This window comes from Capra hircus, chromosome 15 (assembly GCF_001704415.2).
Source record: "Capra hircus breed San Clemente chromosome 15, ASM170441v1, whole genome shotgun sequence".
Classification (NCBI taxonomy): domain Eukaryota; kingdom Metazoa; phylum Chordata; class Mammalia; order Artiodactyla; family Bovidae; genus Capra; species Capra hircus.
Genome location: NC_030822.1, coordinates 33,370,546 through 33,383,511, shown reverse-complemented (window position 1 = coordinate 33,383,511; position 12,966 = coordinate 33,370,546). Strand labels below are relative to the sequence as shown.

Genomic DNA, 12,966 nt, shown 5'->3' with positions numbered 1-12,966 from the left:
ACTAAATACTAATGAATGAATCCATTTTTGTTTTTAAAGTAATTTTTATTATTTTGTTATAAGTTTTGATGAATCCACATGCTTTTTGAAATGTTATTATCCATCTTGTGTATTAAGCCTTGTGTTGCCATTCAAGCAAGTGGAATTCATGTCCATAACTGTATTTAGAGACTGCAGAACTTTTAAATGGTCAAAATGAGGGTTGTCTGTTGGTGATGACTGTGACAATGAGAGAAGGTAGCTAATGAAGTATTCTTATACTACCTTTAGGTCGTCAAAGCTACAGAAAACTATCTGGTGGCCTATAGACTGTGTGAGTCTACAGTCCTGAAGACATATGCATTGCTCAGCAGGATGTCCCTTCCCAATGATACCCAGTTTCACCCCTCCTTCTTCTTGTTGCTGGGAATCCCAGGACTGGAAACACTCCACATCTGGATTGGCTTCCCCTTTTGTGCTGTGTACCTGACTGCACTGATAGGGAACTTCACTATCCTATTTGTGATCCAGGCTGAGAGCAGTCTACACCAGCCTATGTTCTACTTCCTGGCCATGTTGGCTACCATTGACTTGGGTCTCTCCACAGCTACCGTCCCTAAGATGCTTGGCATCTTCTGGTTTGGTCTCAAGGAGATCCTCTTTGAAGCCTGCCTCTCCCAGATGTTTTTCATTCACAGCTTCACACTTATGGAGTCAGCAGTCCTCTTGGCAATGGCTTATGACCGCTATGTAGCCATCTGCAACCCCCTCCAATATAGCACCATCCTCACCAACAGGGTTGTTTCTGAGATTGGCCTTGCTGTTTTAGGGAGGGCATTTATTTTTGTGATTCCGTTTGTATTTCTCATTTTACGACTGCCATTCTGTGGGAGTTATGTCATCCCTCATACATATTGTGAACATATGGGTCTTGCTCGCCTATCTTGTGCCAGTATCAAGATCAATATTATTTATGGCTTATGTGCAATTTTTAATCTAGTGTTTGACATCATAGCCGTTGCCCTTTCTTATGTTCAGATACTCTGTGCCGTTTTTCATCTTCCTTCCCGTGAAGCCAGACTCAAGTCCCTTAGCACTTGTGGTTCTCACGTTTTTGTGATTCTTGCTTTCTATACTCCAGCCCTCTTTTCCTTCATGACACATCGCTTTGGACAAAATGTTCCCCGCTATATCCATATACTCCTGGCCAATCTTTATGTCATAGTACCACCAATGCTCAACCCTGTCATATATGGAGTCAGAACTAAGCAGATTTATGACCATGTAAAGAAAATATTAAAACTGAAACGAAAAAAGAATGACATCTAACTCATATGAGGCTATATATGCAATTTCATGAAACGTAGAAAAATACTTTTTTCAAAAAAATATGCTAAATATGCATCTATATTGGGTCTCTTTTGTAAATATTTAACTGCCATGAAATTAAAAGACACTTGCTTCTTGGAAGAAAAGCTATGACCAACCTAGACAGCATACTAAAAAGCAGAGAAGTTACTTTGCCTATAAAGGTCCATCTAGTCAAAGCTGTGATTTTTCCAGGAATCATTAATGGATGTGAGAGTTGGACCATAAAGAAAGCTGAGCACAAAAGAATTGATGCTTTTGAACTGTGGTTTTGGAGAAGACTCTTGAGAATCCCTTGTACAGGGAGGAGATCAAACCAGTCAATCCTAAAGGAAATCAGTCCTGAATATTGATTGGAAGGACTCATGCTGAAGCTGAAGCTGAAGCTCCAATACTTTGGCCACCTGATATGAAGAACTGACTCTTTGGAAAAGACCCTGATGCTGGAAAAGATACAAGGTGGGAGGAAAAGGGGACGATAGAGCATGAGATGGCTGGATGGCATCACTGACTCGATGAACACGTGTTTGAGTAAGCTCCGGGAGTTGGTGATGGACAGGGAAGCCTGGCATACTACAGTCCATGGGGTCACAAAGAGTTGGACACGACTGAGTGACTGAACTAAACTGAACTGAATTGCATTTAATTTCCATCAGCTCTTCAGACCACTTATCAGCATTCAGTGCTGCATATTCTTTGTCCCTTGTAGTTGCATCAAGTAAATGATATCATTTTTAAAAAATTTTTCTCAAAATCTGGTTGGTATGTTTATGTCAGAAGTTTTTAATGTATCCATTGTTGGTGAGTCATTTGGTGTTTTACCGAGCTTCTTTCTTCTCTCAATATAGTTATAATCACTTTGCGTGTCTATTTTCATAACTACCGGGAATAAAATGGTGACTATGTCACTTTCTATAACTGTGGAACTTGCAGAGTTTAAAATTAGTCATAAAAACTCATTTAGTCATCTGTTTTCTTTCAGCCTTTTAATATCCTGATAATTGTTTCATTTTTCACATATTAAACAATTTATTTTTAAACCAGTCTGGCAATTTTAGTATCTTAAGTACGCTACTATTTCAAGCACATTTGACACTTTTACAGCTATTTGTTTTGTTAAATTATTATTTTATGTTTGCCATTATTACTTCAACCTGAACTATAGATCTTTCACAACAAAGCTTTTGCTCTCTGAATTATGTTTATTACTATCATAAGTCTCATTTGCATTTATTTTATAAATAACTTTAAAATTACTTTAGACATTGCCCTACAAATGTCAACAACTTATCAAATCTTAATGTAAATAAACAGTCTTATCACTTTCTGTTTAATAAATGATCTTAGAAAAAATTTAGTCCATGTATCTGCTTTCTGACATATACTATTGTTGGTTTAAGTTACTTCTTATAAAATTTAAAACTCATATACATATAAGTACGTAGGACAGTAAATATCCATTTAAATGTTCCCGATATCTACTATTTCTATTGGTATGTGTTCCTTCTTACATAAACTTAGGTCTTATTTCCTTTATGCAGTTCTGTTGGTGGTGAGTTTTACCCCACTTTAATTTTAAGGTTATCTGGTAGATATCGAATTCTAATTTAACTCAGGCTATCCAGCTTTATGAAAGTATGCTTGACAAATAAAAATTGTCTGTATTTAGCTTATACAATGTGATTTTTAAATGTATGCATGTGATGATATTACATATGTACACATTGTGAATGATTACCAAAGTCAAGTTAATTAGCACATTCATCAATTTGTATTGTTCAGTTGCTCAGTCATGTCCATCTCTTTGTGACCCCATGGACTGCAGCACTACAGGTTTCCCTGTCCTTTACTGTCTCCTGGAGTTTGCTCAAACTCATGTCCATTAAGTCTTTAATGCCATCCAACCACTTCATCCTCTGTTGCCCCTTCTCCTGCCCTCAGTATTTCCCAGCATCATAGTCATTTCCTGTGATTCAGCTCTTTGCATCAGGTAGCCAAAGCATTGGAGCTTCAGCTTCAACATAAGTTCTTCCAATGAATATTCAGGGATGCTTCCTTTAGGATTGACTGGTTTGATCTTCTTGAAGTCCAAGGGACTTTCAGGAGTCTTCACTAGCACCACAGTTTGAAACATCAATTCTTCAGTGCCCAGCATTTTTTTTTTTTTTATGGTCCAACTCTCACATCTGTACATGATTGTTGGAAAAACCATAGCTTTGATTATATGAACCTTTGTCAGCAAAGTGATGTCTCTGCTTTTTAATATGCTATCTAGATTAATCATAGCTTTTCTTCCAAGGAGAAAGCGTCTTTTAATTTCATGGTTGCAGTCACCATCCTCAGTGATTTTGGAGCCCAAGAAAATAGTTTCTTACTGTTTCCATTGTTTCCCCTTCTATTTGCCAAGAAATAATGGGACTGAGTGCCATGATCTTCATTTTTCTGAATGTTGAGTTTTAAGCCAACTTTAAGCCTCTTTCACCTTCATCAAGAGGCTCTGCTTTTCCTCTTTCACTTTCTGCCATTAGGGTGGCATTGATATCTGAGGTTGTTGATACTTCTCCCAGCAATCTTGATTCCAGCTTGATCTTCATCCAGCCTGGCATTTCACATGATGTACTCTGCATATAAGTTAAATAAGCAGGATGACAATAGACAGCCTTGATGAACTCCTTCACCATTTTTAAACTAGTTTATTGTTCATGGCTAGTTCTAACTGTTATTTCTTGACCTGCACACAGGTTTCTCTGGAGGCAGGTAAGGTGTTCTGGTATTCCCATCTCTTTAAGAATTTTCCACAGCTTGTTGTGATCCACATAATCAAAGACTTTAGTGTAGTCAATGAAGCAGAAATAGATGTTTTTCTGGAATTCTTTTGCTTTTTCTGTGATCCAGTGGATGTTGGCAATTTGATCTCTGATTCCTCTGCCTTGTCTAAATCTAGCTTCAACATTACAAGTTCTCAGTTCAGGTACTATTGAAGCCTGGGTTATAGAATTTTGAGCATTACTTTGCTAGCATGTGAAATGTGATAAACTGTATAAGAAATATGTTAATGAGATGGCTATGTATTTAATTTTAAACATGCAGAATTTCTAGTATTTATAGGAGTGAGTTTTTCATTTACTTGACTGCTTTCTTTTACTTATACTTCCTCTGTTTAGTTACTCTACTAACCCAATTAGTCAACTATTCATTAAAACCAATAAGAAAAAAGTTGTTTGTACTTTGAGTGTAAATGAAATGGAAAACTAAATTAGGTTAGGAAGAAGTGGGTAAGGCAGGGAGAGAGAGCTATAGTAACACATATTGAAAAAGGCTGAAGAAATTTTTCACACTCTTCATGGTGTTCTCAAGGCAAGAAGTGGTTTGCCATTGCCTCAACATTCAAAAAACTAAAATTATGGCATCCGGTCCCATTACTGCATGGCAAATAGATAGGGAAACACCAGAAATAGTGACAGACTTTATTTTGGGGGGCTCTAAAATCACTGCAGATAGTGACTGCTGTTATGAAATTAAGACACTTGCTTCTTGGAAGAAAAACTGACCAACCTAGACAGCATATTAAAAAGCAGAGACATTACTTTGCCAACAAAGGTCCATCTAGTAAAAGCTATTGTTTTTCCAGTAGTCATGTATGGATGTGAGAGTTGGACCATAAAGAAGACTGAGCGCCAAAGAATTGATTCTTTTGAACTGTGTTGTTGGTGAAGACTCTTGAGAGTCCCTTTTACAGGGAGGAGATCAAACCAGTCAATCCTAAAAGAAATCAGTCCTGAATATTCACTGGAAGGACTGATGTTGAAGCTGAAATTCCAATACTTTGGCCAACTGATGTGAAGAACTGACTCACTGAAAGAGACCCTGATGCTGGGAAAGATTGAAGGCAAGAGAGAAGGAGACGACAGAGGATGATATGGTTGGATGGCATCACCGACTCAATGGACCTAAGTTTGAGCAAGCCCCGGGAGTTGGTGATAGATAGGGAAGCCTGGTGTGCTCCAGTCCATGGGGTCACAAAGAGTCAGACAAGACTCAGTGACTGAACTGAACTGACTGACAGAAATTTGGAGGATAGAGGAAAAGAATAAAGATAAGCATCAGAAGAAGGAAAAGGAGAAAGAACAGAAGAAAGAGAATAAAGAGTGAACTAGACTGAGGTAAAGCAAAATCTTTTTTATTTTCAAATTCTGAAATTGGGGACAATGAAATTGTATATAGCTTCCACAATTAATTCAAAACACCTCTTAAAATTTCATCCTCATATCTAGAAAAAATTTTGCTTTTCCAATCAGGAATTTTAGTTTCATAAAAAGAACAAGGAAGTGAAAATGATGTATAAAGGATTTTTTCAAACTTCTCAACCCAGAGTTTATGTCCCAATCATCGTGATGCTGAAAGACTTCAGAAATATAAGTGACTCTGTGTTTAAATCAAGTACCTGATCTCAGAAAGATGAGTGATCAAACCTACTTACCATATGATTATTAGAGCAACTAGTTTAAAGAGAAATTGCAAGCTCAGTTGACCCAAGGATGAGCAGTATTGTTGCTCAGTCGCTTCAGTCATGTCCAACTCTTTGTGACCTATGGACTGTAGCCCACCAGGCTCCTCTGTCCATGGGATTCTCCAGGCAAGATTACTGGAGTGGGTCTCTATGCCCTCCTTCAGGAGATCTTTCCAACCCAGGAATTGAACCTCTATCTCTGATGTCTCCTGCATTGTAGGCAGTTTCTTTATGAACTTAGCCACCTGGGAATCCCATTAGCACACTAAGACCCCCTAAACCTTGTTCTTTCATTAGCTCATGGTATCAGAATATGGAGAAGCAAGCCTACAGATCTGTCTCCTGACTGCCTTCATAAGGCATGTAAACTGGTCTGTTATCAACTGCACATGCCTCCTGAATGCATGGTTTCTCCAGCTCTGCCGAACCCCTTAAACTGCTGCCATGACATATGCAGTAAGCAAGGGCACCAGTATAAAGACAAACACTAATTGAATAGTGTCGGAGCAGCATGTCACATACTCCCATCAAGTACAGGATATGAAGTGAAGAACAGCACCAGGAGAAATCATGTCCTACAGCAGGGCTGGTAGGCACTGAGAGTGGGTTGTTCAGGAGTGTCCTATACACTAGCAGGAAGCCAAGAGATGCACTCCATACCATGTTTCTACCAAATGGGAAGAATGGGGTCTGACAGGAAAATATTCTATCCCTAAATAAAATCAGAGCATAGTTCATGGACTATGAATGCACATTTATTACATAAAAGAATTTCAATTCTCTGTTTTCATAAAACAAAAATCTCAAGTTTTCATGATTGAGTTTCACATTAACTGGCAGTATTATTATTGAGCTTCAAATCCCAGCTAATAATCATAACCTTGTAAAGAGAAGTTAGTGTTTGAGAAATGGCATGCTCTTGCAGAATGTCAAAGCTTTGGGGATATAAATAGTTGTGAGTATACTAGCTTTCATCTTTGATTCCTTAACCTTTTGTTCTTAGAGTCTTTGTATTCAGGGCTGGGTTAAGAATTTTAGAAGATCCAAGTACTAAAGTGATTGGGATGACAACCCCATACGTAATTTAAAAGAAAATTTATTTTTTCAAGAGGTCATAAAACTCACTTGAATACTGAAATTAAAATGAATTTTTCTAGGAAAAAAAAAGAGGTAGAGAGAAAAAGGAATAGGAGAGGAAGAGTAATACCTGGTACCCATAGAGAAAATGGAAAAATATCTTCTGTTACTTGACCTAGTCACAAAAGACATGACATATATCTTGAAAATCATGAACATATCTCTTGTCCACCTTCCAAACAATCATATAGAATGTTCACTCACTCACACTATTTAGAATTCAATGTTTGGGAATGCATGTAAGAATTAAAGATTTTAAAATTTAAAAAAATAATAATAATAAAAATTAAAAAAATAAAATAAAATAAAATAAAATAAAACTTTATTATAGTGGGGCTTGGGGGGGGGAGGGAAGCTTATGTCTAAGGAAGTGAAGTGAAGTTGCTCAGTTGTGTCCGACTCTTTTATAACAAATCTTTCCATGAGTTTTATCCCTGTATGAAAATACATAAAAATTGAAGATTAAATTTCTCAACTAAAAAAAAAAAAGAATTCAAAGGTTATTCTCTCACTCCATAAGTAAATAAGATCCACATTTAAAAGACATCCTTTCCAGTAAGTAATCATGGCTGCACCTATTTGCCATTTTCAAGGCCTCTCTTCATTTCTCAGATGTATACATGTTAACATTTAATCTTTTGGACTAAAACTGAAGGTATTCATTTGCTATTTATTTCAGGATGAATATTCTGAGCACTCTTTCATGAATCTGCTTGGTCCTAACTCCATAGATGACAGGGTTAAGCATTGGTGGAATAACCACATAGAGATTGGCCAGAAGAATATGGATGTAGCAGGGAACATTTCAGCCAAATCAATGTGTCATAAAAGAGAAGAGGGCTGGGGTATAAAAGGTTAGACTTATGCATACATGGGAACCACAGATGCTGAGAGACTTGAGTCTGACCTCACAGGAGGGGAGATGGAAAACAGCATGAAGAATTTGAACATAGGAGAGAGCAATGGCCATTATGTCAAATCCCAGGAGAGCAATGGTCCCCAGACCAATTATGATGTTGACCCTGATCCTTGCACAGGCCAGATGAGCAAGACCCATGTGCTCACAGTACATGTGGGGGATGACTTGGTGTCCACAAAAGGGCAGTTGCAAGATGAGGAATACAAAAGGAAATACACAGAGGACTGATCTCCCTATCACCCTCAAACCAGTAAGAGATACTATCTTGTTAGTAAGAATTGTGCTGTACTGAACAAGTGAACAAGTGAAGTTGCTCAGTTGTGTCCGACTCTTTGCAACCCCACCAGTCTCTTCCATCCATGGAATTTTCCAGGCAAGAGTATTGGAGTGGGTTGCCATTTCCTTCTCCAGGGGATCTTCCCAACCCAGGGATTGAACTCAGGTCCCCCGCATTACAGGTAGATACTTTATTGACTGAGCCACCAGGGAAGCCCAGTCAGAAGTGCTATAATGAAGAAGGTTACAAATAGCTACATAACAGTCATAAGTCATGGCAAGAAGGGCTATTGACTCCACTCCAATAAAGATGTGAATGAAAAACATTTGAATGAGGCAAACATCAAAAATTATCTCCCTGCATCTGAATTATCTGCCCAGCATCCTAGGGATGGTGGCTGTGGACAGCCCCAAGTCAATGGTAGCCAGCATAGGCAGGAAGCAGAACATAGCCTGGTGAATGTTGTGCTCAGTCTGGATGACAAACAGGTGGTGAAGTTGCCTATGAGTGTGATCAGGTACACAGCACAAAAAGGAAAGCCAATCCAGATGTGAATGTTTTTCACTCCTGGAATTCCCAGCAACAGGAAGGAGGAGAGGTGAAACTGGGTGCCATTGGAAAGAGGCATCTTTCTTGTGATTTCATATAATGTGTTCATTGCAAATGTGTGCTGATCCATGTCGGGAGGTTCCAGTCTGTTACCATGATGTTTACCAGTACTAGAAAGAAGCAATTATCTGTTTGTCCCAATAGCAAAAAAAAACCTCATCAGTAAACGTTTTTTTTGTTGTTGTTTTTTTACCAGATTGATTGAAATCTTCTACCTTAAGAAAACTTATAATTGGAATTTAAAGAAAACTGAATTAATTTCATTACTCTAAATCTTTGTTTCATAGAAACAAGAGAGGGAGGGAAGGAAGTCGAGACTGAAAAGTAGGATATTGAATAATCTTAAGAATAATTTTACTAGAATTTCTTCTTTGTAACACATCATTGATCATGCCCCATAGCTTTAAAATGAGTGCTTTCTGCCAAGAGCATGGAGAGCTAAGAAAGGAGGCTGGAGGGCTAAAAATGCAATCATTGTTGGGCAGAAAAAGTTACAGAACTGGCAACCAAACATTGTTTCTTATCAAATAACTCCTTGTTTAATCTCAAATATCTTCTTTATAACTGAATAGATATTTATGCGGAAGTTATATGATGTTGTAAACAGTGAGATCTTCCAATTTTCTCTCTCAATATGTGTGTATATATATAAATAGAAGCAACATGTTTTAAAACTATCTTAAGATTTTAAAATTTAAAAAAAATTAAAAATTAAAAAAAATTAAAAAAAAAAACCACACACACACACAAAAAAAACAAAAAACTATCTTGTACCCACACAACCATTCTGTGTTTCACTTTCAGTATCAGTTCAGTTCAGTTCAGTCGCTCAGTTGTGTCTGACTCTTTGTGACCCCATGAACTGCAGCATGCAAGGCCTCCCTGTCCATCACCAACTCCCGGAGTTCACTCAGACTCACGTCCATCGAATCGCTGATGCCATCCAGCCATCTCATCCTCTGTTGTCCCCTTCTCCTCCAGCCCTCAATCCTTCCCAGGATCAGAGTCTTTTCCAATGAGTTCAACTCTTCACATGAGGTGGCCAAAGTACTAGAGTTTCAGCTTTAGCCTCATTCCTTCCAAAGAAATCCCAGGGCTGATCTCCTTCAGATTACATAAGATATTCAACATGTTGTTACAAAAAACACTTTGTCTTAGATGATTTTGTCCAACTGTAGGCTAATGTAACTGTGTGCTGAGTAGGTTTAAGGTAGGATAGGCCCAACTATGATGTTTGCTAGGTTAGATGTATTATATGCATTTTTGACTTATGATGGGTTTATCGAGAGGTATGGCTAGCTGAAGATTTGTATATATACATATATATATATAACACATAACTGTATAACTGTATATATAAATATATATACACATATATAATTACATAACTCTCTTTCTCTATGTAGATAGATATGTATATATACACAGCTACCTATATTTGACCCTTGAACGATGCATACATTAGGGGTACTGACTCCCATGCAGTCAAAATTCCGTATATAACTCTGTAGTCAACCATATGTATCTTTGGTTGTGCACCTGTGAATTCAATTAACCATAGGTGGTGTAGTACTATAGCACATATGTATTGAAAACTATCCAGAAATAAGTGACCATGTTGAAACCCATGTTGTTCAAGGGTCAACTATATGCACTCACAGACAAACACATATATGCTGTGGTAAAGGTTTGCTTACTTTTGCAAATGGTAAAATAAATACAAGTAGCTTTTACACAAATTATTGTTAAGGAACATTTTTTCTTGTGTTTAAGGAGAATCTGTATTAGTCTAAATTTCGGGGAATAATAAACAATAGCAAAAATGAATCTCCCAGATCTCACAGATATGTTCTAGAGTGATTTACAATAATTTTCTTAAAGGTAAGAGAAAAGTAATTCAGTAAGATTCAGAAGTAGATTTAGGTAAATAGAAAAAACAAGAGTAAATGTCTTACAAATTTGGAGAGATAGGAAGAGATATAGTACTGAGCCTGGCATATCAGTTAAGCGAATTTTAAAAATATATTTTAAGGAATTTTTTTGAATGGTAAGCTTAAAGTACAATTCAGAAAGTATTTTTTTTTTAATTTTAAAATCTTTAATTCTTACATGCGTTCCCAAACACGAACCCCCCTCCCACCTCCCTCCCCACAACATCTCTCTGGGTCATCCCCATGCACCAGCCCCAAGCAAGCTGCACCCTACGTCAGACATGGACTGGCGATTCAATTCTTACACGACAGTATACATGTTAGAATTCTCATTCTCCCAAATCATCCCACCCTCTCCCTCTCCCTCTGAGTCCAAAAGTCCGTTATACACATCTGTGTCTTTTTTCCTGTCTTGCATACAGGGTCGTCATTGCCATCTTCCTAAATTCCATATATATGTGTTAGTATACTGTATTGGTGTTTTTCTTTCTGGCTTACTTCACTCTGTATAATTGGCTCCAGTTTCATCCATCTCATCAGAACTGATTCAAATGAATTCTTTTTAACGGCTGAGTAATACTCCATTGTGTATATGTACCACAGCTTTCTTATCCATTCATCTGCTGATGGATAGACATTTCTCCAAAGAAGACATACAATGGCTAACAAACACATGAAAAGATGCTCAACATCACTCATTATTAGAGAAATGCAAATCAAAACCACAATGAGGTACCACTTCACACCAGTGAGAATGGCTGCGATCCAAAAATCTGCAAGCAATAAATGCTGGAGAGGGTGTGGAGAAAAGAGAACCCTCCTACACTGTTGGTGGGAATGCAAACTAGTACAGCCACTATGGAGAACAGTGTGGAGATTCCTTAAAAAATTGCAAATAGAACTACCTTATGACCCAGCAATCCCACTGCTGGGCATACACACTGAGGAAACCAGAATTGAAAGAGACACATGTACCCCAATGTTCATCGCAGCACTGTTTATAATAGCCAGGACACAGAAAGTATTTTAATTGAGATTTTTGTATTCTGTTGTTTAAGTAATAAACAAAATATAAGTACTCTGTAAGATTTCTTTGATAAAAAGAAAAATATACCTTAAATATTTAGTTTCCTGAAAGAGTTTTAAGTTTTGAGTGACAGAGATAATTATGAAGTAGACCCAAGGTTTACTGCCTGTCTCAGAAATTTTAATTCATGTGGGGAATTCTTTATGATTTTAGGAAATCATTAGTTTTCTGATGTATAATACATGCCCCCCTCCAAGGAGCTAGAATCTGAAAACTCTGGACCCAAGTAGTGTCAAAAGCCAAGAGTGTACAGGGAAATGCATTAGCAAAGCTTTATGACTTTTAGAGACATAATTTTGTTTGTTTTCCCCTTTAGTATCCATACATGCTGGAAACTGTTTATACAGCACAATACGCTTTGAATATGGAGTTGATCTTTCATTTGCCTGGCACATAACAGTGATCAGAAATAAATACACCAGACTATTTCTCTATTTCTACTGTTTTTTTATATATATACACATGAGTGAGTGAGTGAGTGAAAGTCACTCAGTCGTGTCTGACTCTTTGCGACCCCATGAGCTATACAGTTCACAGAATTCTCCAGGCCAGAATACTGGAGCGGGTAGCTTTTCCTTCTCCGGGGGATCTTCCCAACCCAGGGTCGAACCCAGGTCTCCTGCATTGAAGGTGGACTCTTCATCAGCTTAGCCACAAGGGCTTAGTTATAACCACTTTAGCACTGGGATATGAGAAGACACATCTAGGATTTCTTTCTCTTTTTGTACTTCATTCTGATATAAATCAATGACAAATCTACCTAGGTTGAGACACCTGACCTTGTAATGATTGAAAAGATGAAAATGCAAACAGGGGTTAGTTATAAAGTGATAATTTTTCTATTATATGTAAATATTGAACATCATCTCATGAACTCAGTCTCAGCCACACTGCTCTCCCCCTTCTCTGGCACTTCTGTCTTTTCTCCTTTCTTCCCCTCTCTCTGTTATTCTGTCTGTGGGTTGGGGAAAGGTGTGATTGACTGACCAAACTGTGCACATTAAGTGCTTCTGAGTCTATCTTCATCTCTACATTTTCATGTATGCTCAAATAGAGAATGAAATTTTTATCCTTAATATGATGCTCCCCAAAGGAAAGCCTCTAAATGAAATTCCCTAGAGTGATATTCATTAAAGACTGAAGGGTCCA

General features: G+C 37.6%; 1 protein-coding gene and 1 pseudogene across 1 annotated transcript; one reads left to right on the top strand and one right to left on the bottom strand.

The window, feature by feature from the left end:
- LOC102191721 (olfactory receptor 52E2-like) lies at positions 355-1,308 on the top strand. The gene has a single exon (XM_005689928.2). It carries the CDS (start codon positions 355-357, stop codon positions 1,306-1,308), a length of 954 nt encoding a protein of 317 aa, XP_005689985.2.
- On the bottom strand, positions 7,665-8,818 carry LOC102168370 (annotated as a pseudogene).